Raw genomic sequence first — 26313 nt, forward strand, 5'->3', positions numbered from 1 at the left:
TTATAACTTAATAAGTAAGTATGCATGCTACAATATCATGGTTTATAACTTTGTATTATGTTAATGCAATCAAATACAAAAAATCTCGAGCTTAATGTTGGGCAACAACGTCTTGTTAAAACATTTCTATATTTTATATTTAAATGTATTTAATTTCCATAGTAATTAAAAATAATTTTACGTATCATTGGGCTGGCAGGAACTTCCATAGTTACATCAATTTGCGCTTAAGACTGCGGGACCTGAGATTGGAAATAAATATTATATACAATTGAAAAAAACCTATTGCTCGTGAAAGGCTGTGGTAGTAAGAAGAAGAACTGTCTGTATTTCTATGTTATACGTTTTGGAATTATATAAAAAGTGAAGTAGCGTTAAATATGTGTTAGTTGCTCTAGAGTAATAGCTAATAGTCGTAATATAATTCTAGTTAACGAATATTTTACTTTATCGATTCTTATCGCGTACATTTACCACGGCGTTTTGGGTAGGCAATTTAAAGTTAAGATAATAATCATATTAATCATTATTCATTTGTATAATAGAAAATATTTTCTATAATTTATGTGTGAACCAAATTTTAGTAATTTAAAAATTCTTATAGTATTAAAGGAAAACATGACGAGTTTGTGCAATGATAATTATGAGTAATTTCGTATGTTGCTCATGTTTGTCTTTTATTGTTTTTTTGATGCAGCATAGGAGCGAGATTAAAATATGTGATATGACATATTATTATATTATACAATGAAACTTATTGCGATTGATGCGATAAATCTTCTAGTTTTTTAAGTTTTCATTTTTACAGGCTATTCCATGTAATTTTGCCAAAAATAAAACGTATTATTATTTATTATTATGTTAATTTCACATAATAATTATTTTTGCTTTTTAACCATCCGTGTACGAAATTTGTCGTATTTTTCTATCTATTTTTGTTGAAGTGCTTTTGGCGCGGTGAAAAAATATAATTAGTGTGAGTATGTTTTAAGTCTATATCATTTAATAAAAATTATAATATAGTTATTTATATATATCGTAATTATTACAATTATAATAAAACAGAACGAAGATCCGCAAAGATCATGTAAGGATAATATCATCTTAAAGGAAGATTCTAATAAAATATTTTGGAAGTTCCATATTCTTTATAAACTTTTGGATAAGAAGTTGTGAAGGTCAATCAAAAAATACAACAATAACAAATAATTCTAAGATATCATATAAATTACCTAATATTTTAATAACAAAGCTAATTATAATAAAAAAACTAAATAAAAATATGTCTTGAATCAATAGAAAAATTAAACCAAAATTCGGTTTTAAACAATACAAAAACAAACCACAAAAATTAATCCAATTTATGTATTTCATGCTAGTAAAGGCCTCGATTATAGAATATTAAAATCACATTTAACAAAACGCAAGTTAATTGTATTTGTAATTAACTCGATTGTTTGGTAAATTGTCTTAATCTTTTACTACAATATTATGGCTATTAAACTAAAATGTCTTGTACAGAAAAAATATTGTATTTTTCATTTCTAAGTCATTTTAATAAATTACTTCATATTGCGCAATAAAAATATATCAACCATAAAACATTTTAACTAAAATAGCTTTAGTAGTTTTTTTTTTTTGTAATTCGTATACAATATACATACTAAATATTCTAAACAATTACAAAGACGATATAATAATAAAATTTATAATTAGTTGAAATATTCTGATTTCATATGCATTGAGAAATCACATTAAGTACACATAACTTAAAAATCTTTTTTTTCCCTAAAAGTGTCATGAACAAATCGGGTTTTTTTAAAAGATATTTTTAATAACGTATTCTTAGCTTTTTCCTTAAATGAATACAATATATTATTCTATTTATGTCTTATTGATACATAAATTTAAATATATATATAAATTGATCCTAATAAAAACAAAAACCTTATCGTTATTACAAATTTGTAGTCCCTAAAAACAATGCAAATCAAGTTTAGAATATTTATTTTAAATTACACCCGTTATCTAATGGTTTTAATTTGGTACATTTATATTTAAATTGTTGGGCTATCCATTGTTCTTATTTAAACTACTGTCACAAGCATTTATAATTTTGACTATTATCAAAACGATTTCACAACAAATGTTTGAAAACAAAATGAGATAATTTAGTTATTTTGTAAATTGTTTTAAATGAATTATTGTGCTTATTGTAGCGTTGAAATTATTAACAGCCTACCTCTTGTTGGTATTTATTATTATTTTTTAGCTCACCGTGGACAAAATTTCACTAATCAAACTATGCTTTGTTCAAATTATATACAGGCATGTCTAAATTTCAGTTAGTTTATAATGGTTTGTGACCGAAATAAGTAGTAAATACATTTTCTATACCTACTAATTTAGATAATAGTGTATTATAATTTTTAAATATTCAAATTTATTTATTTTATTCCAACCTATATAATACTATATTATTGGTAAATGAAAACTTATTTTCTCGCATTTGAAAAAATACCAATTTCAATACTTTGTCAAAGACAAGTGGATAAATTAAATTTTTATAGTTGATAATATTGCTTATGTATAGATACATTTAATCGTTTAGTTAGCAACAATACTTTTAAAACTGCGTTTAAGTCTCCATCCGCCTAATAATTCGCCGAAAATACGTCATACGTAGTTTTACATTTAGTCGGTTGCAAGCGTATAAAGATAATAATATATAGTTATTATACTAATTATATACATTTCCATATAATAATTATCTGAGTAGAACTATGACGTAAAATGGTATATACATTAATTTTCGTGAACTTCGTACGGGTATTCTGGTACTAAAAATCCTAAATTTAAAAAGAGAAAATGTGATAGAATACAAACGGAAATATCCAGAAATAACGAGGAAAAAATTTAACATAGTTACCTAGGAAATTCGTGTAAATAAATTTTATCGGAGACGATTTGTCATCTGCATGCGTATGTATGTGTAGTGCGTATGCCTTGTGCTTTTTATATTACTCCTGTTGATGAGCTGTTATAAAAAAAAAATCGCTTTTTTCACATAAGGTCAGGCACTCAGACATACGTTTAATTAGGAACAAACCGGATTTATAATATTACAGTGTTAACACTGTTTATAGTGGTTTTGTAGTAGAGTTGAACCTTGATCATAAACTTTATTGCGTGACGTACGTAGTCCTTGAATGTACAAATTTCTTTACGTTGATTAAACTATACTCCGCGTTTGTACTATAAATAGAAATCCAGAGAATATTAAAATCACGTTAAACTATGATAATAACATAAACAAAATCATCTTCACTTTTATTTTATGATCAAATAGCAATATCGTACGTTGACCGATATTTTATTGAATCCGCGACTATATATTCTAAGACACCGATTAACACAAGAGTTGATGTTAAATCAAAATGTCAATAAATTTGTACATATTTTATTGTAAAAATTTATAACGTTAAATCAGACTATTAATTATAATATGTTTAGTTCAATACTTCATTTGTCAACCTCTCTTTGTACAGGTAGAAAAAATTATTTTGTTATTTAAAAAATAAAAATAAATACGAAAATTATATTTGTTTACCAGAACATCATTGTTTTGAACAGATAAACTCATTAAACATTCATTTAAAAATAAAGTCACAATATAGAATACGAAATGCGCCATTTTATTTTTTGCTAAAATTTTAAATGATGTTACATGCGCCATTAATGGCGTTTAAAAATAAAATATGTTTATATACGACATTATAGAATCGTAATTTTCTGATTCCCGATAAAAATCTAATGTTATTTATTACGTTGCATTATTTTTACGTACAAATAATGAATTCATCATTCATCGTAGCTTAAGTTAATCAGTTAAAATTGTATTTTTTTAAAACGAGTTTTATATATTTTAATAACAGATTTTTGTTCGTAAGTAGTATGAATTGCCAATAGGAAATTGCGAAAAGATGAGATATTATCTGCGTTATACACATAGTGCTAAACAATTTTTCAACAATAATTATATTAGATATATGTTCTAATTTACAAAATTCTATAGTATAAAAATGCATTGATGAAAATGTAAACATTGTATTTAGGAGCGTTAAAAAGTTTTGAAATTGCTTGTGTTATCTTTAAAGTTAAGGCCTCTAGTCTTCTTATAGTAGTTTTAAAAGTACCCATAACATTAGAATTGTTAAATTATATATATTTGAATTTGAATAATATATATTATGTGATATTTTAATTTTTTTAAATACGTTGGTACTTCTTCTACTAGAAAAAAAACCGTCTCAGAATAATACTCATTGAAATTCATCCATGACGTGGGCAATATGCATGTTTACATTTAAATATCTAAATATTTTTATGATTTTTTTTGGTACTATATACGTATATAATATTTAATTAGCATAAATTATAAGTATAAATTTATGGAGTTTCAGAAATTCAAAATTACTACGTACAGTTGTTGAGTAAACACGTATGTTGAATGTGCCTAATGTAATTTTGTAACAACGACGAAAAAAAAATTAATTCAAATAAAATTACTTTAAGGTATTTTAATAATTATAATTTTTGAAATATTGAAATTCAAAATTAATTGATTTATATGGTTTTACCTTGAACTTGTATTTATATTAATCCTAATAAATTAATAAAGTTATGGACTTTCCACGCGTTAAAAAAAAATGCACGTAACAAATATTATTGTGTGGACATTTGCACGCCGGTACTACTTCGTTAACAATGTAAAATTACACCACATTGTGTCGTTAAGAGCAAGGTGTTTAACTGTATTTTGTATCGTATACCAGTCTACCGACTAAAATTTAACACATTAAAAGTTTCTTTTCGAATATATTATAATGAAATTTAATGACATTTAACTCCAAAAACTTTGAAATAAAATAAAATAAATAATATGCCATTTTTTGTAATATCTTAATAGGTTGGTAAATCTAAAAATTATGATTAGCAATAATTAATATTATAATACCGCGCGTAGTCTAACGTAGAAAAAATGTTTTAAATAATTTTTGAACAATACTAACAACTCAAAAAAGGTTATTAATAGGGACAAACATGATGGAAAACCGTATGCATCTTGAGTTCAACTATGTTTTGAAGGAAGCACTCAGATGAATATACTATAATATTATAATATCGTTTATGGACGCGAGAATAACGATACTGTTAAACTCAAAATACACTAAATTAACAGGTTTGAGTATTAGTTAAATAAAAGTATTAGTAAATATCGTAAAAATCTGCAAAATAATGTAATCTGCAAGATAAAGATGTGATGTAATCCATAAAATTATCATAGTACTCGGTTATATTGAAGTATGAAAAATATGTAATCTGTTATCTGACTCTAAAATTGATAGAAATTAAAATACAAATAAACACGTAGTATTGCAATAATGGTACTTGGGAATCTTATGTAAATATATAGTATTCAACCAAGTGATTGGAAAAAAGTTTTTAAATCAACTTAATTGTAGTACGTATCATTTAGATCTTCTCGTCGCCTCCGTCTAACAACGTTATATAGTTTGATTCCGGTGTCTAGATAATACATTTTAGACATAACTCATACCTAACCTATTCCAATGTGAGGTTCTAAATTTTTTTCGTTCCGGTTGTAAACAACTTACACATTATACACTCTCCGTCACCTTCGGTGGAAATCGGCGAACGCCGGTATACGTTTAATCTCCCCCACCAAGTCACGCAACAGTGCAGATTTTTAACAACAACAACAATAATAATAATTATTAAACCTGTGGCTTGCGAAGTACCCTTAAAAGACGTGTTCCATCGTCTCAACCGACTCTGTCGATCATTCGCCGACACGAGCTGTCTATCTCCTCCCGTGGCACATATAATTATATTTTATTACATTTACTACATCATACAATAAACAGTATCGTTATCATTTTTCTAATATTGTTACATTTTGTAGACGATATCATAATATTATACACTTGTGTTCTGGCGGTTCTGACAAACGTAGGTACAACTGCTTCTGTACTCAAGTGACATACATAAGACAAATAAACAATAAAATATAATAATATTGTATATTATAGTGAATTTGTACGGCACCACCAACACCGACGAAGACGACGGCGACAAACGAGCGGAAATAAATTTATAATAACAATAACAATATTATAATATTTTAAACCTGGAGAAGTAATCAATATCGCAGAAATGTTTGCCGCTACAAAAACGGTTACCGTCTTGACGTGCCTGACGATGGCTAATTGCGGAATCTTCCACGCCCAGCCAGTAGCCGAAGAACCAGGTAAGCAAATACACTCAAAAAAAAATGATTGATAATAATGATAATGTTTATAAAACTCAATCTTTAACGCGTAAATAAAGCTACTCATCAAATAATATCGTATGGGTTTATTTCCCGAAAAATGTGTTTGACATAATATGAAACATGTTATAATTATTTTACAATACTGTTTACGAATGAGAAAAATTAATTGTTATGTAAATGACCTATTATTTGACAAATTTATCTAGAAAATATATATCGTACACGCACCTTGTTTTCAAAATGGTGATTGCTGATATAACTTGCCCTATTGACATTGGTTTTGCTAACGAAACGTACTTATTGTGTTTTTATATTCAAAATCTACAAAATAGAATCGTTTTTATGAAAATGTTAACGCCTCAAGTATATTGTAGCAATTGCTGTTTTTTATAAGTATTTAAATTTCAGATAAAAAAAGTGATATAATTGTGAATCGATAAATTTTTGGAGCTTTACTTCGTTTATCTTTAAATATCATAACTTATTACTAATTTAAAAGCAGTTACATTTGATTACAATTTTTAGAAATTATGTATTCTGCCTTAAATTATGAAATAATAAATACTTTTCAATAAGGCAACTTGATATTCAAAGATATCTCTCCACAAAATATTAAATAGTCTCAAAAATTTCTTAAAAAACGAATTTGGATTTTTGAAAAAAAAATTGTACATTCCCTGATAAGTGATGAAAACTATACGAAAGAGCATAAACAAAATGTATTTTACCATTAAGAATTCTTTGAAATTAAAATGTACTAATATGATAATATTATTATTATACGAGTATGTTCATTGTTCTTATAATAATTGTCAAGATATCATTATATTCTTGTTAAAATCGTATTATATTATAAAAAAAAAAAAAAATATTATATTGTAGTTTCTTATATTATAACTACTATATATCTAAGCACAATAATATATAATACGGTCACACGGTGTATAATTAATTCTTCTTTAAATTTTAAAAGATTCTTCACCCTATTCTAATATGATAGCACAGTCGACAGGCTGATGTTTGGTGTAAATCATTTTATACTGGTTTTCTTTTTTCTTTAGCATGTATACATATGACGTAAAACAACGTACGTTTCATAACATATTATTATTTCATATTAGTTAAATTTTGTGCGTGCGATAACCACTGAAATACACATTATTATTATTATGCATCTTAGTAGGTATTATATATATTTTATTGTAGTAGTGACGTAGGTTTGATATGTTTGCGACTTTTGCGTAAATAAAATAAAAATACTAAGTATATATATTTCGTTTTAAAAATTTTATATAAAATAATTATAAAATATAATGTTAAGAAAATTTACATTGTTTAATTAAAATTTATATTTAAAACTTCAGTGAATATTTTTCGAAATTCAGTATGTTAATACAAATTGCTTATAAGTTATAGAGTTATCCCATTTGTTCTATAATCTTCTTCTATTTTCGTTCACAAGCAATCCTCTTTCAGGACTTTACCTGACCTAATCTACGGATTGTGAATTGAGTTTTTCATGGTTCTAGGTATGGATGGAAATATTTGAATCAAATAAAATGTATTGATGTAAAAACGAACGAATCTATATTAACCGTGTTGTTTGACGCGTTATCGATATTTTGAGACATTTTAGATTTGACAGTCAATTTCTTAAACGTATAGGTTACCTAATTAATGAAAACAATATACCGTTTAGTAATTTTTCGTATTGATACCATTCAATACCGTGTAAACATACAGTAGCGTGTAGTTATATGAGTGAAAAGTTCCTGTAATATGTTCCTAAATAGTAAAACCAAAATTAATTAATGTATTAAGTGTGTGAAAGCAATATAATATATGTATAATGTATATATATATAAATATGATATACGTTCACATTTTTGTTGTCGATTTCCACGGTGTTAATAAGAATGTACTTGTTTTGAAAACACACAATAATCGTAACAAGGCTAAACAATTAAATAACTTTTTTTTTTAAATTTAAATAATTACTATATTGTATATTAATACAAACAATATATTTTTTTTTCAATGATAAACCACTAATAAGTTTCTTACCATATAATCATTTTTATTACGAATTTAACGTATTTAACTCGACTGATTCGTCCGTGCAGTATTACACTGCATTTGTTTAAATTAACTATCAACTATTAACTATAAGGACATTACCGATTACCGTGATTAGTATAATGACTATAAAGTATATTTATTCAACGTCTTGTTTTCTGAAAATTCAACTGCTTCAGAGGTGAAATTATTTTCGTATTTGTTATATGTATTGTATTCTTTAAAACCATAAAAAACATTATAGCGCATTTATTTTCATTCACTGTGGTTGACAAACACATTTTGGATACGAGTTACATGCGAATTATACGAGTAGTTGTGATACGTCGGTACTATTGTCATTATTCTATGAGTACTTATTATTATAGGTACATACAATGTATTATATATTATTATGTAAATGTGCACAATAATTATTAACCTTTTATTGAATAAGGCACAGGTGTCGGAAGTCGTTTAGTTATTATATTATTTAACCTATTCGTATAGGTACCTGACTCATATGTCATAATGAGATAAATAAAATAGAGAATATAATATAATTATATAGATTAGGTATGGTATATATGATATTTTATACCTATTAACAATAATACATACCGCATGTTCATGTTGTTGCGGTAATCATTTAAAATATCTTAATTTGCTTTAAACGGTTATAATATAAATAAATAAACGTTTTAGGAATAAAAGATTTGACTTCAATACAAGACACAAGTAATCAAAAATTATACTTATAAAATGTTTGGTCTGTCGTTTGATTAATTTTGATTTGAAAATTATTGTTTTAGTACGGTTTAAATAGAATACGCTAATGATAAAACGAACGGTTTGTATAATTTGTGTTTTTAATATATCATTATTTATTTATAAGGTATATGTGTGTATTATTATCAATAAACGAATATTTAAATTATCCGGTTATAACTCATAGGTTTATAACTTGCTTTTTAATAATTTTAATAACTTATACTTTACGACGTGATTGTTATCACTTATATTCTTTCTTATTACTTATAGGTATATTGATTTCGTAACGTTCACTCTACTTACATAATATACACACACACACATATATATATATATATAGGTATATGGGTACGCATATATTATCAATTATGGTTTTGGTTCGTTGTTTTTTATCGATTTAATGGTAATCCAATGAAACCTTATTATTTTAATACCGCGTTTCGACCGAGTGTCGTTTCGATGATTATCGGTCATTTGACACCGGACTGCGCGCACCGCACACTTCGCGTACACACACACACACACACACACACACACACACACACACACACACACACACACACACACATACACAAGCGGCACGCTCGGATCGTACATCATAAAATAAATATATATGAACGGCTGCTAATATTATATTATTGTGTTGTGTAGGTATATACGCAACTCTACGGGAAAAGATTTTGGAGGGAAAAAAATCAACGGAAAGCATAAAAACCGACATCGGCGCAATACTACATCGCACATTGCTAAACGCGGCGGACTAGGTTTAAAGTAACAATACTTAGTACATACATATACATATTATAAAATAATAATAAATCCGCATAATTGGCTTTCCGATTCGTATAGATACGGTTTCAGTCCTGTAGCACACTCGCGATACGCGTAAAATTTATTTTTATTGACTATACAGACCGTTTAACCGCAATATAAACACAGTGTTATACACCGCCGCCGGTGGCCTAGTGAAATAGGCTTTTCGTCCAGTCTAAAAATATATATTATACTAAAACGAAAACTCTGTAATGTCAGTTCCAGGATCATGTTGTCCGGCTGTGTCCCGAAGGCAAAATTCCATACCAGTACACTACGTGACAGGCACACACTACGAAGTCGGATACAGCGTTGTAAGTATATTAAGACTAGGTATACGTAAATACTATTCACACATAAGTTAGAAAAAAAATATTGCATTTCATAATGATTATTGTGATGTGACAATATTCAAGACCGTGCGTGTTAAAGTGCATAATACGTGTAGAATTTAGATAGTGATTACGAGGACTACACCTATGTAATGTGTCGTCAGACGCCTCTTGACATGACGTTTTCGTCATCAATTCGAATATTTAGTATAATAGATGTAATTTTATTTTTTAATAACCAACATTAAGTTCATATAATATTGATAACGTATTCGTATATTAAAGCAAGCGAAAAATCATAAAACGGAAGTCACAATTTTAGACTTAAGTTACACTATTCCGTAAAATTTAAATGCATTTTTACGTTACGAAGGTTACGTTATAATTACGATGACAATGTTTTAGTACATTTTTCAGTGCAGTTATATGTAGGTATTATAGACTATATAGTTATCTTGGAAGTAATTTTTGATTTGTTTATACGGTATGTTGGTAACGATAATGGAAAAAAAATACTTAAATACACAAAATAATTAAAGTTCTATTGTATTTAATTAGGTATATTCATTAAATATATACAAATAATTATTATATAATATTATATATTAGGCTAAATACGCGAGTAAGGAATTTTCAGGAACTTTTATCTGATTCATAATAAAATATTAATTGTTTGATAGTCGGTACCTACTATATCTAGTAATTATATTGAAGTATTGGAATTATCGCAGAATTTAACTTTTGTATTAGCATTTTTTTTTTTAAATATGTTAGCGGTATATCATTGTTCTAATATTTTTATGATTTATTTTTATTAAAAATTTTATTAGGTCAGTCCTGAGGTAATGTTAGATTAGATACGGTGAATCTAAGTTCATAATAATAATAATATAATGTATATATTTTGTTGTTAGCGTGTGGGTTTAATTTTTTTTAATTGTATTTAGCCATAATTTTATTATATTTTATATAATAATAAATTATTCTCTTTTCTTGTGATTTATAATGAATTCGTTTATTGACTTGGTATCAATGCTCACCGAATTTTCTATATAAAAAAAAATGCATTATCTTTTGATACGTACGTATATTCTGGCATGTTCACTTCCTCGTTATTTCCTTGGAAGCTCGTATCTAGTAAAATTTTGTTTTATTGATATTAAACGGATCGGAACCTTTTATTATTTAGTAATATCATGATATTTGATTCACTAAACATGACAATAATTTATAAGAGTTGAGTTGCGTCAGTTTGAACATGATAATGCAGCGCATTGGATTCGATTCGTCAACAAATAATAAAGATATACGATGTAAATGTGTAGGTAATAAAATATATAATAACTACTGGTTATGACGTTTTTTTTTTAATTTTAGACTCATAATATAAATAGTATCTACATATTATATAGAATTAGGAAGTTGATGAATAAATGCATGGTCGAAGAGACGAGTGTTTTTCCTGTCTATTTGTCCTGATATAACTGCGTGTATGTGACAATTTTATTACACACAGATACATACCGCAAGCGTACGGATAATATATTATGTGATGCCTTATATATCAAACACGATGTAGGCATCCGACAAGCTATTGACGTTCGATATCTTAATGTTAATAATAAATAGGTTTTATTATAATATTTGGCTATAAATTAAATTGTAACTGTATAACTACACTCATAGATCTGTTTCGCGGTGTTATTTTTATAGATTATTGTATATACGTTTTACTTTATCAAGATTGCATTTGATAAATTGCCCGCAATTTTTTACTGCGTATATATTTACTATAATATATGGAATATATTAACTGCGTGTTTCATAATATCATTTTATTCAATAGTGTTTACCTTCTTCTATACTAATGTAAATTTAAACATAACGTCAAATCTGATTGCATGGTCAGGTAAAATGTAAGCGATTTTTGCCGGTTGAATTGCATTTTAAGACTTAAATTTGAATCATAATAATAAAGAGTTTGCATGCATGTTCGCGTGTAATTAATACTAATAATATATAGAGTGCGCTTGCCCCTGTATCTATACACTATACACTTAGGTTTTATCTTCTTGACCTTATACATTAGATATTAGTCACTGAAGTTGGCTATTAAAGATTAGCGTCTAGTGATGATTAGGGTAATAATATTAATGGAAATAATAGTTTCAAAAAAATAAAAACAGTAATTTATCCTCAACAAAATGTTCTTAGTCGTTATTGTATTGCTATGTATATAGTTTTAACTTTTTAAGCCGTAAGGTACGTATTATTCCAATAAACTAACTGAAAGTTACTTCAGTATTCCGTGATTTATTATGACGCGTATGCAATGAAGATACAAAAAAACGAAAATAAAAAACTACTTATCCAAAATATTATTATGGTATAAATGGGGTTTTTATTTATTTAGTATCTTTTTTAGTCTTTTGTCAAATATTGTTTATACGAAGATAAATTTCTCCACACTCTTTGAGTTACCAAATCTGAATGATTTTTAAATAAAAAAAAAAAAATAATTAATTCAGTATTTACGATAATCAAATGTAAACGAGGGTAATAACTTTACACATCAATGATACATCAATTCTTTTATGGTTTGTTTGGATGCATCTAATTAAGAAATATACAAACATATTAATTTCATTATAATTTATAAAGCCGAAATTATAAAAGATGTTTACTAAATAATTTTGCAATTAAAATATCATTAATAATTTAAAAATTACATATTACAATTATAATTATCATTGTAATTATACTTTAGATAATTTTATGATATAATATAATATTATTTAAAATCGATTAACTACATAATATTCGATAATTAATTGACACTGTATCTATAGAAATTACACGTAATGTCGTTTATAAAATCATTATAAAATAATATAATATTATCGTGTTATTGTTTAAAAATGAGTTTTTATTAACGTTTATGAATAGTTCAATATGAACATTTATTTTAAATAGATAATATATTAAAGTGTGTTATTTATTTATTTATTTTTTTGATTTCTTAATCGATAAAGATTACTGCATTGATGTAGACGATAAATCAGATTAAATTTCAACGTATGCTTACTATATCAAATATCAATAAGTTGTATTAATTAATTTATTTATTAGGTATATTAGGTATATTTATGCAGCTCATACCTATCTAAAAAAATCCAAAAAACCATAAATAATATATTCATGTTAATATGGAGAAGTACACTTTATTATTAATTATTTTAATAGTACGGTATAATATACGGTAGATAATATTATTATAATTTTAAATTTTAAAATTTTAGAAATAATTAATTCTTGTACAAAAATACAACTACAACCTATTCGTTATCAAAATATTTGCATTTAAAATTACTTTTATGTGTTATTTATGATTGTGGTGCTATAAACAAACAAGTTGTTCATTAAGCGCTAGGTACTTAATATACTAATCGGATTTAAACAGTGTAGTGTGTATCTATATAATACACACTACACAGGTATAGTAACTGCTTTACCAACTATTGTAAAATATATCGAGATTATATTATATATTATGTTCTTTATATAATCCTGACGAATAGAATTCTCTAATATAATTAACATAATTAAGCACATATTTTTATAGAAAAATACGGCAATAACGTTTTAAGACTACACAGAAAATAAGAACACCAAAAAATTCTAGTAATTCGATACAGAATCTGTTTGTTTTAACCATGAACGGCTGATGCCTCGTTTCCGGTACCTACCTAAATAATCTTATATAATAATATGTGAATAAATAATATATATATATAACTTTCATATATATAAGAATTACATAATATTTGTATAAAATATTTATTCCAATACACGAACACAGCTTAGGGATTTTATAGATACCTACGTATTATACTCACGGTCAATCGTATATTTTTTCTATTTTTTTACAAATATATATATTATGCTTTTATTAAATCACACGATTGGCGTCATTAGGGCTTCCGTGATTTCTGAACACGAATAATAATTAGTCGGTACATAATAATTTAACGCGTAGGTAGACAGTTATTTTAATCAGATATCTCGAATAGCCGTCAATGGCGGTTGTCAAACGATTATACGTGTTATATTATGTTCTCAAAATGATAATTTTTTATTTATTTCCATCATCAACGACAACGCAAAATTAATGAATGGTTTCGAATCAAATAATAAAATAATTGTCCAACGCACGACGATATTTTATTGCGATTCTTTTGGATTATATTATGCGGGGCGAACGGCATCGAAAAAATTGTAACAAATATAGTACGCGCAACTTGTAGTAATTACCAATTATTAATTGAAACCACCACGTGGGTAAATGAACACTTTTACTATCACCTCGGTAATTTATGATGATTAGCGATTTGAAAACCATTTCGACGTGTAACGATTAAAAATGTTTTGCGGCGAGTGCATTGCAGTGGCGATTCTCCTTCGGCGGAACTGGACGACACTGACTACCGTTGCCGGAGCAGTCAACCGGGAGTACACAAGTCTCGTAGTATTAACATTTTTTCCCGAAGGTGCTCAGGAAGTGTTCCGGCCGATTTACAATATTCGCATGCATTAAATATGTTAATTTCTTTATTACAATCACCTTCCGTTTCCCCGTATCTACACTGCAGTGCGCTATTATATAGTAATTACTAATTTAGATATAACATTGCACAATATTATGTCGATTAATTTAAAAATATTATATTATTTGAAACGCGGTTTTTCAAACGAGTATGGCACGAGGCTGCAAATTGCAATAGCTTATTTTTATTTCTAATAGGACTTCCGCCAGGTGTTATAATTATTCTAAGGGACGGTGGAGAGGAGGTTATAATATTTTTAATTGTATGCAAATATAAAAAAAAGTAGGTAAATATTACATTTAATATTAGTGTTGTGAACTTGACGTATTACCGACAATTTTCGGTAATTTAACACGTTGTCATCATGGGTTGGCTCTAACTCCTTATTTAGTGTAATTATTAGACAAACAATATATTATAATATTAAGAAAATGATATAGATAACATCATTTTAGAAGGTGTTTTCTGTGTTGTATAATATAATTTCAACAAAAAGTTACAATTGTTAAACAAAATAAAATATATAAATCTAGAGAATAAATATCTCAGAAAATCGAAAAATCAAATTGAGATTTCCTCAAAAATTCTTAAAATGTTATCACGTTTTGATATTAAATGTTGTACCTCTAAAATTGTGTTAGAACTCTAAAAAAAGAAATATCCGATCTGCAGCCACACGTTTTAATTAATTTTCTATACAATTTCAAATCTACTCACCAATCGATCTGTAGTAAGTTATACCAAATTGGTATTTCATAATGAATTATATTAATTTTATTTTATTTTAAATGACAATAAAATTGCCTATAGTAACCCCTTAAAAATACATTTGAACCACGGTAGATTAATGATTACGTTTGTTAGTTTATAAAATACGAAAATCTTTACGTTAAAATTAAGCTAATCGAGGATTTGTTAATATATTTATTTACATTATATTATGAGTGAAGATAAAAATGTTTGTCGTTGTTTGGAGGCCGTTTTACGGTTTTTTTTAATATTGGCGTAAGCTAATGGTTTCTATTTAATGAACTTTCTGAAATATATTATTTGAAAACAATAATTCAGCCCACAAGAATATTAAAGGAAGAAAAAAATTATTTAACAATGTGTAAAAAATATAAATTAATTTTATGCACAAAAATAAACCATAAACAATTACAGTTTAGATCAAACATTTAACAAATTCCGTTTATAATTTATTCATTATCATATTACAGGGACGGACTTTTGGATCAGTAATTAAGGAATATGTACGCTTGTACGAGCCACTCCAGAGTGAGTTCTTACCAATGTACGCTCAACCGGAAGGAAGGCAAATTTATGAAGAAAGTTTGAAGTCCACACAAAAATACTTCCCTCAGTATGTGATCGAGCTACAAGGCATGGCTGATGGATCGGGAGTTCCGTTTCACGAGGTTTTTACATATTTTGATATTATTATAATCAATAATAATATAATTTAATATGTATAATACCTATATGAAAGAAATTCAAATATATTTCAGTTATTTCTAATGGCATTAGACGATACACTGCCAAAGAATTTAAACGCTTCGAGTAAAGACAAAGGGCCGATAGGATGTACTTCATTGATAATTAATCAGCCAAATGCACAGGTAAAATATATTATAATATATAATATATATATATTTACTTATCCTTTGCTAAGTTGAAAATTCATTTTAATATATAATATTAAAATATTTTATCAATACATTTTATATGTGCACAAATGTATTTCGACAAAAGTACAAAACTTATTAAAATACCCAATTTTTTCTTTAGAATAATAGCGTTGATAGTTTTAATACCTACTTTATAAGTTAAAAGTAATTTAAATCGTGAAAAAATAATAAGCAATTAATATAATTAATTATAATTTGTAATTCCTAAATATATACCCACATAAGTGCACGATGTTCACTAGCGAGTAGCGATGTATATGATGTACTTAACCACCATATTTCCGCCTTAATGTTTATTTAATATGATTTTGTTTCATAATACTGGAAACAATCATTTATACTTAATAAACTTTAGTGATAATCATGTTATAATAATATATGAGTGTCAGTCTTATTGAATTTTATTTTAAATGAATTAATAAATATAAACACAAATAAAATCGACATGAAGAATGGTTATTTACGATACATTTTGTTGTTACATTGGGGTCATGTAAGTCATTTGTTCAAGACATAATCCGTGAATAATTAGTTTCGTAATTACTTTTTCTGAAATAAAAAAAAATATATCAAAACATAGTTAAATAGTTTAGTGGTGACTAATAGGTTAGAAAATATTAAAAAAATGTGTTTTTATAAAAGTATTTATTTATCAAGTATTATACATACATTGTATATATTATATATATAATATTGTTATATAGTTGTTAGGGCATACAGAAGATGCGATGTCAGAGACCGTAAATAACTATTACATTGTGGCTGCTCATGTGATGCCCGGTGAATCGGAGCTGGGTGGCATGTTCTCGGCCAGAGAAGAGAAGTTCGAAGCACTCGCGTACGCTGGACACTTACCAGGTTACGCTAGCGGTCATAACCACTACGGGTTGGTGTTTTCGATTAACACAATATTCGTCAGTAAACCACTGAAGGGCAAAATCCGTAAGTAAATTAATATATGTAAATAGATCTAATGCTCCCGGAAATAGATACGTGTACAACTGGGTAGACATCAATAATTGTGTACAAACGTAAAGTGACTTATGACGTTCATGGTCGGCAGGTATATTTTCATATTATACGATTTCGTACATTAAATTAATTTTACTTGAACACAATGTTATCAAATTTCACCAATTCCGTATTTATACATAAAAACAAAACAAAATCAATCTATAGAACAACAGATATGATTCACAAAATTAGCAAAAGCCATCAAGCAATTTTATAGTTCTCAACTTTACATCCCTCCATTACCATAATATGTAATAAATAGTTTTGATTAATAATAGCGGGGATTTAATTCTAACCAAAGGTGAAAATGTGTCAATATCAATAGAAATTCACATAAAATTAATCAATTTGATTCAAGAGTACTTAAATTTCAATTAAAATACATCAAATATAAAATTATCTTATTTATTAATAAATTATAAAATTCACAAAAATATTTTGATGTGTTTAATGTTTATCTTTAACTGTCTAAATAATATATAAAGTTATAAGAATTTTTAAATTGTAATAATTTATTGATTTACATACTCTGATATTCATCACACATTTGAAAATAAGAATAACGTTCAAAGATAGATAACGTTTTTACCTTTAAGTAGAGGTCAGACCCAGACGTGCGTTGTATCTGTCTTATAAACGTACCAAATAAGTAGCAAATTTATGGTTAGAAGTTCAAATTTTATGTAGTAAGGTTAAATTACTATTATTGAACGAAACTATTATCAAAATACAGACTAAATACAGACTTGTATATAACATATGATCTTATAGTATTTTTTGTTATTAAATTAATATTGTGTTCACATAAAGGTGAATTGTACACAACCGAGTTTTACCCATAGAGATACTGAAGATTAACTATATACATAACAAAGAATTAAGAACTAATAAGAATAATTAAGTCAAAAATACATGCACTTATATGTAAAAAACGCATAAGAAAAATTTTAACATTCTATACATGGAGCCTTGGCAAATAATAAAATAAATAAATGTTGAGTATATTTTATTTTCATATGCTTGTAAATGATTATTTGTTATCAAAAAGTTCTGAAGTACTTCATAGAATTATTATACATAACTTTTTTAATAAATTGGTAATTTAATTTTGTGATAAATTAAAAAAAAAAATAGGCACCAAATTATAAATTTTCACTTTTAAAATACGTTTCCTGAACAATTTCGAAACCAACCCATGTATATCACCTTTTCATATTGAACTCATGGTTTTTACTTTTTGATATTTTATAGCCCGAGAGTTCATCACAAGAGCACTGCTGTCCTCGCGGGCCGACATAAATGAGATCTTAGAAATCTTGACCAACGAAGGCGTAGGTACGGCCGATGGTTTCAACGTGAACTTTGGTTTCCTGAACGTACCCAAGGAATCGCGTGTTTTTCACACAGTCGAAGTCACCCCCAAAACCGATTCTGACAAATCGGAAGTCCACCTCACAGACTTTGGTGTGGGAAACAACTCATTACATACCAACAGGTACACGCGCGTTCTTCATCACCATATAGTTACTATAAATAATAAATACAGGGGAAATACCCCAATGGTCTTAGGCAGTACTAATGTGATTTAATTTATGTAAATCGTATTCGCCAGTTGTGGTTAAATCTAAATAATTATCTCAGCACAGTCAACGACCGGCGTTAAGGTAAATTGTACAACAGACAATTTGGGTAAGTCGTATAATAATGCGTTTATCGATTTCTGACATTGATATTATGTCGATTCTGCAGTAGGCCTGTTGAAAATCTTCAACCGATATAAAACATTATAAATATTTAGTTTATATTTTTACTTTTAATCTCAGATTACTCCATCTAAAGTACCCGGAACTGGATGAAGCTGCTTACGGGAGCAGTGTGTCCAGGGAGAGTCGGTACAAGCAAATGATAGCCAACAAGACCGCTGCGAGTATGCAGGACATGTTGGAAGTGCTTGGCAACAAGGAAGACGATCCGTGGCCGATATTTAGTGACAAGTCTGATGCCAGAGTCAGCACGATTAATTTGGGTGAGCGCGTCGTTTTATACGTATAATATTTATCGGTAGTGAACGTGTTTATTTTTAATTTTTGTTCTTTATTTTCGGGTATATTCGGCATGATTTGGCAAGGATAACAGGGCTCGAATATTAAACGGGACTACTAAATAGACGCCATTAAAGAACTAATATAATAATAAATAGCGGTTTTGAACAAATAATAAAGTAAATTATGTTATGTGATTTAGTTTTGCGTTTAAAAATATATAAAATTAATTATGCGTAAGAGAATGTGTCACATGGATGTACTTATGTTACATTTCTGCACACGCAAAGTTTATGGATAAAACACGCCATATATCATAAATAATTTAATAGCAAATTGTTTTTACACCATCAATTATACGAAATAGTTATGACAAAAGAAATTTCAATTCAATACTTCTGACAAAATAATAAAATCTCCGAATATAATACTTACCACATGATACATGCACAAGTATTTTAATTTTAAATTGTTTTATTGAAACTTAAATATAAAACATTAAACCTCTGTCCTCCGCGATATATTTTAAGGCCAATAAAAATATACGATACGTATTTGAAAATATTATTATTTTGTTTGATTTTTACATCAGCCGTTTGTACAGTTTTAAAATATTTTTTTGTATATGATTTGCTTGTAAGATCTGATGTTAATAAATTAAATTTAAATTAATTCCTATAAATTGGCTTTCGTTGTATCATATGGGTGAGAAGTAGAAGTGCTGGCGGAGAAGGAAATGATGTGTCATGCAACGATGCAACGTAGTCTTGATAAATTGCAGTAGAATTTTTTTTGTTAGTTACGATAATTATAAATTTCTACTAAAAAAGGTTAATTGTTTTGACTTATGACTTATCGAAATAAATCGTTTTTACACATTATCAAACTATCTGAATTAAGAATTTAGTTTAAAGGTGCTAATGAGAGTTTTAATTTATGTTTAACTAACTTTTGAACTTACTTATATCTAATAAAAATAATTATTAATAATCATTTTAATTTCAGAATTTAATGTTTATTAATATTTTTATATAAAATATGCATCATTTTAAGTTTTAGTAGATAATAATTTTGTTAATAAACAAGAGAAACTATTTTTAATAAATAATAATAATAATATGTTAGTTATATAATAATTTCTAGAATGCTTACAATGTTTTAAATTTTAATACTTATTGTTTTGATTCATACAGGCGTGTTTGACTTCAATAAGAAAATTTGGGTCATGTGGGCTAATGATCCAATCAACAACCCACCTATATTGCAGTTGCCACTAACATTTGCGGACTTGATCAGCCCAATAAGAAATGATATTAACAAAGTCGAAGAATTTGAAACATTTTATCCTGACAAATAGTTAGATATACTGATCAAAAATGTATCATCATATAGTCATATTACCATTATATAGTACCTATAAATACTACCATTATACATTATATTAATTGGTAGTTAATATTAATTATCATATACTATGGACATATTATTTTACACAATGTCATAGAATAGTAGGAAATTATATCCTACGCTGAGTTATTATATTTATATTAATTATTGTTAAACTATTATTAAATTATATGTATAGATTATATTTATAAAATTCAATATAACACTAATTGTTTTTCATGTGTATATTCAACCGTGCCTACTAATAAAATATTTGCTTAGCCAAATAGTATGTTTAGTACAATTTCAATATATTTTTAAGTAAAATACATCTTGCAGTTGTTTTTATTTGATAAAAATATGTTTACACTAGTCCAGGATACGAATAAACCTAAAAATAAAAATATATCGCAGTACAGGTAAATTTAATATTTACTATAGCGTACACATATATTTTTAAATTATAGTTAATTTCGATAATAGCCGATAAGGTTTCCCGACAATTGAGCACGTGAAAAGTAAAGCGGGATGATTGAAATTCGTGAAAATTGTGTAAAGCGACAATCGGGCGAAAGGAAAAAAATGTCAGAAATAATGATATTTCGATTATTTTTTATATATTATATTTTTCTTTTAAAATTCCAAACATTTTTAATAAATGAAAAAATTAAATAAATATTTTATTACTATTTTTCATTTGATGTAGTTTGATGGACGAAATTTAGATACTTATTTTATCAAAAGAATAACTAGGTATATTGAATGCAACTTACAGTTACTCAAATATAATTAGATCTTATGCAAATTTAGTAAATTTTCAGTCATATATAAATAAAATAATAGTATTGATGAAAGTGAAAAAAGTTTCTTATCTTTGAAAATATTCACTTCCATCAATACACTTCATTCACATACAAAGTACTCCGAAGATAATATGATAGCAAAATTGTTTATTATGATAGAAGATCATCAGTTATTCTATATAGGTTAGGACCTATTCATTCCATTCCATATGGGACGTCTATATTGAATTAAAAGTTAATAATTGTACATATCTATAATATAATATTATAATATTATGTGTGATGTTTTAGACTAAAATTAATTCGATCTACAGTTTTATTAATAGAAATAAATTTAATTTATATTTATATTTATAGATTAGACATATTGACCCAATATCTTGTTTTTGAACTTTGGATAATATTTCATTCGTATTTACTACACTGGCGCATATGGTTAAAATAAAATTCAGGTAAGTACTACATAATATTTTATATCGTTATAAAATAAAAAATTATTCATTTCCAACAAATAAGATGTAATCGTGCATGATGTCGTTTAAATTGATTTTTGGAATAAATATGTTTGGATAATTATTGTATTGAGTATTGAACGTTTTTAATTAAAATAAAGTGCCTACTTGAATACAATAATTGTTATAACCGATGTATTAATGAAATAAAATGAACCTATAAATGTATTTAGTAAATAGGTACCTATATTAAATGTGAAAGATGTTTGTTTTAACTTATTTTTAGCATGTGAAAAATGTTTTAAACGTGATGATTTACGCCTTTATTATTACAGTCTAAAACAAACACACACGAAACCAAAATATGAACAACAAAATTAAAATATTAAAATGGATAGTTTAATTTACATCAATCTATTATGTAATTTGGGGTTTTTTATGGTCTGTAACATATATAAATCATTAGAGCTTTTAAATAAACTTAAGATTAGTTTATTGATTTAGTGTATTAAGCTACAATTTCGTATAATGAACTAACGATTTTTTCACTATTAAATTTAGTTTTTTGATTAGTGATTACATATCTGTAACTTAGTCTACTTTACGTTGCATGTACCTAGTTTGGTAATAGATATTTTATTATTTTTTTTTTTTAGCCTAAACAATGTTTTATTTTAGAATATTTCGGATAAATAATAAGTGCATTTACTAATATATTTATTTCTACTTGGTTAGGTATAGTCATGCTATTAGCTAACTTATCGTGTACTTAAATTTATTTTTTATAGTTAAGTTTAAGTAAATAAACAGTTTAAATTTAGTCTATTTCTATTTTAATGGTGATAGATTAATATAATTAAAATATGTTTTTTGTCTTCATAAGAAATCTATATAAAAATATAAAATAATTAAAACTCAATACAGATAACAGATATTACGATAAAAATAATCGGAGAATACGCTCAGGTGTATTTGTATAGCATATTATAGCATTAAAAAATATATTTTAAAATAGTCGTCAATGAATATTATATTATTTTGTTTTGTATATTTTCTGAAGATTGGGAAGTTTATTGAGTAAAATTAAATCAAGTTTACGATCTCGTTCATTTTTTCTAAATTACTTTAAATATGTGTCTGTTTTTATAATATTAAAACAACTGTAGCTTTTCCTTACCTTTTGATTCTACTATATACGAGTATAATGTTTTAATTACTCTGTTAAGGTGTATACACTTTACTTGTAATTAATATGTATAAATAACTTCAGTAAAAAGGACACAGTGTTAAAAATATAAAAATCGTGTGTTAAAATTTTAATTTAATTAATATTAAAATTACATATTTATATTTCTCACTTTTAATCTTTATTGACTCTTTGCGGATTTGCATTCCACATTATAAGCTTGAAAAAAAATCTGTTTTCTTACAACTATTATACTGATTAGGTTCATATTAATATGAATACATTTGGACATCAATATTAGAACACATGACATTTTTAATTTTAATTTTACTAGATATAATAAAACTTAATTTAATATCAACATAAAATGTCAATGTTTGTAATGAATATTTTTATAATAATCCAGACAAAAAAATACTATTACATATTTATTTATTACAAAGACATTTTTATAAATTAACTTCCAAAATATAGATCATCTTCATCAAAAATATGAACAAAATTCAAAATATTTAAGTTCATTAATTAAAATAAATTATAAAAATTAAAATTTTATTTTTATTTATTATTGAAAGATTTAATTTGAACTTGTTCTTTCGTGGTTCAATTATTTTTATTTAAACACATGCTTAAAGATAAATTTCCTATTGAGACAATTTATATACTTGATCATAGGATGAGCAGTTTTGGCGTTACAATTAAAAATAATAATCTTGGTATTAATCACGTAATAGACCATTTAGATAGATTAGGTACCTATTTTTTCTTATTCATTCAATTATCCTTAAAAAATTCAACTTAACCTCTTAATCTATTTATTTTTTTTTGAAGTCAATTACTGGTGAGTTAATTACAATTGTAATCAATACAATTTAGATTCTAGACTGATTCGTGTGTATATTATTTTTATAACACATCTGTCTACTTGGATTTTACTTTAATGTTGATAAATAGTGATATATAGTACTACTCTTTATAGGTAAATCTAATTTAATGATATCTTCTGGTGAAATATTATAGTTTTTATTATAAATAGCTTAAGACTGGGAATTTTAAATTATCTTTTCAATCAATAAATGCTTTCATAAATTCTAAAAATATATCTACGTCTTCATGGGCAAGTCAGACTTGTGTGTCAATCCTCCTAGGCATATTGGTCACGGTGCTCCGGTGTTTTTTTTTTTTTTTGTAAGACAAAAAATCGTTTGTTTAGAAACTTTATGTTTGAGATAGTTATCAGTCATTTATAGTCGACTTGGTTTAAGTGGAAATCATTTTGTGGACAAATCTGCTTGTTGTAAAATATGGTAATCTAATATATATATATACATATATATTATTATATAAGTAGTGATTATAAATACCGAACAAAGTTCGTTTATAAAATGATTTTTTTTTAAATTTATTTTGTTGTCTACTTTTGATCGTCGTACGTATATATATATATATATTTGTAGGTATATTCATATTTATGGTCCAGCATGATTGTAGATGCTGTGAAGTATAATGTTTTTTCCAATCTGGTTCGGACCGTGAACTTATATCTTAACCGTGGTACTCGATTAGACGGAATTTGACTTTGAACCGTTCAGCAGGAATACATCATATCCCAGCGGATTCCCGGTCACATCGAAATCGTCGACGTCTGCCCACGCGGCGATGACAAAATCTTCGATCTCACACTCGTCGACACCCTTTTGTATACGGAAGTATCCATTTTCACCCCACCATCTTCCCCATGAGTTTGACACAATCTACGAACACACAAAATATATTATTATTATTAGTATCATAATTTGAAAGAGTGGAGTGAGGGGTAACCTATTCTCTGAAATAATATAATATTTATAATTATATATATATATATATAATAAGCTTAACTAATTTTTCAATTTAAAAGATCAAAACAAAAAATATATATTTAATTAATTTTAATTATTTGTGATTTTACCAACGCGTCGGCCTGACTTACCCAATATTTGACAATTCTACCGCTCTGGTATTCTTCGCCCCAACCAACGATCCTCACTGAGTGGTATCCTGTTCTAGATCCGGATGCCAAATTTGAACATTTGTACACGCCCGATTTGTACATGAAAAAATCTCTGGACACTTTCATAACGGCTGCAAAAATAACGTCAACGATGTAAGATTAAATTCACATTACAATTATTCATACATTACAATGATAAAAAAAAATATACCTACCTATCTTTTGGCTATTATATATACGACATTATCACTATATCAGTACTATTAATTACTAATTAGTGTATATAAATACACGTTATCAATGAAATTATTAATTTGGTAAAGAAAGTTTCTTTTTTTTATCTACTTGTTATTATTTTTTACATTTAAGTCAATAACGCACGAGTCGTACCTATATGTAGCAATGAAATAATATGACGTTCGAGCGAAATATCGTAATGATTATCCTGAATTTGCGTCAAAGTTAGAGAACTTGTATGATATTATACATTTGTGAGTCCTATACTGAAAACAAAATATGCAGTTTATATCATTATACTATTTTCAAAACTATTCAAACATTATGAGAATAGGGATTAAATGCAAAGTAAACGAATGTTGATAGTAAATGAGTAATGACAAAAATATATACAGAATGATCTTTTTGCAGTAAATCGCTATTTGAAATTAAAACTGGTGTTTATTTCGACCAAAGCACTTGTAAAGTCATCACACCATACGACATATTACAGTATGAAATGTATTATTATTTATAATCGTTTGTAGGATAGATAAGATATTATGTGAAGTGATAGTATATACCTATGCTCTTGAAATGTTT

The 26313-nt window shown here is 26.6% G+C and overlaps 2 protein-coding genes and 1 long non-coding RNA gene across 7 annotated transcripts in view; 1 reads left to right on the forward strand and 2 right to left on the reverse strand.

Moving 5' to 3' along the window:
* Positions 1 to 1795: 1795 nt before the first annotated feature.
* LOC132923238 (uncharacterized) lies at positions 1796 to 5701 on the reverse strand. Its single transcript, XR_009661137.1, has 3 exons — positions 3110 to 5701; positions 2930 to 3037; positions 1796 to 2849 (listed from the first exon to the last, which is right to left on the reverse strand). It is a non-coding gene; the product is annotated as an uncharacterized LOC132923238 (long non-coding RNA).
* Positions 5702 to 5877: 176 nt separating this feature from the next.
* On the forward strand, positions 5878 to 21391 carry LOC132923237 (beta-alanyl-dopamine/carcinine hydrolase). 3 transcript variants are annotated; one of them, XM_060987093.1, is made up of 9 exons: positions 5878 to 6037; positions 6114 to 6331; positions 10214 to 10308; positions 16151 to 16348; positions 16439 to 16549; positions 17323 to 17560; positions 18884 to 19127; positions 19456 to 19658; positions 20868 to 21391. In XM_060987093.1, exons 2-9 carry the CDS (start codon positions 6238 to 6240, stop codon positions 21029 to 21031), a joined length of 1347 nt encoding a protein of 448 aa, XP_060843076.1. In that variant the 5' UTR covers positions 5878 to 6037; positions 6114 to 6237; the 3' UTR covers positions 21032 to 21391. The 3 variants fall into 3 exon arrangements, with proteins under 3 accessions (XP_060843076.1, XP_060843075.1, XP_060843077.1); XM_060987092.1 differs by having other exon boundaries at positions 5878 to 6033; XM_060987094.1 differs by lacking the exons at positions 5878 to 6037; positions 6114 to 6331 and adding an exon at positions 9739 to 9952.
* Positions 21392 to 24878: 3487 nt separating this feature from the next.
* Positions 24879 to 26313, reverse strand: part of LOC132923236 (tubulointerstitial nephritis antigen-like) — a 35875-nt gene continuing 34440 nt past the window's right edge. For all 3 annotated transcript variants that reach the window (XM_060987089.1, XM_060987090.1, XM_060987091.1), the window contains 2 exons: positions 25474 to 25625; positions 24879 to 25255 (listed from right to left, as the gene is read on the reverse strand). In XM_060987089.1, the coding sequence (XP_060843072.1) occupies positions 25064 to 25255; positions 25474 to 25625 (344 nt within the window). In that variant the 3' untranslated portion in view covers positions 24879 to 25063. The remainder of the gene's footprint in view (positions 25256 to 25473; positions 25626 to 26313) is intronic.

The sequence above is a fragment of the Rhopalosiphum padi genome, chromosome 2 (assembly GCF_020882245.1).
Source record: "Rhopalosiphum padi isolate XX-2018 chromosome 2, ASM2088224v1, whole genome shotgun sequence".
Taxonomy (NCBI): Eukaryota; Metazoa; Arthropoda; class Insecta; order Hemiptera; family Aphididae; genus Rhopalosiphum; species Rhopalosiphum padi.

What these genes read in the sequence shown, in the direction of transcription:
- LOC132923237 (XM_060987093.1), top strand. Translation starts at nt 6,238, where the DNA reads ATGTTTGCCGCTACAAAAACGGTTACCGTCTTGACGTGCCTGACGATG. An exon ending in GCCAGTAGCCGAAGAACCAG is followed by an intron (nt 6,332 to 10,213) that starts GTAAGCAAATAC and finishes CTGTAATGTCAG; the next exon opens with TTCCAGGATCATGTTGTCCG. An exon ending in AGTCAGCACGATTAATTTGG is followed by an intron (nt 19,659 to 20,867) that starts GTGAGCGCGTCG and finishes TGATTCATACAG; the next exon opens with GCGTGTTTGACTTCAATAAG.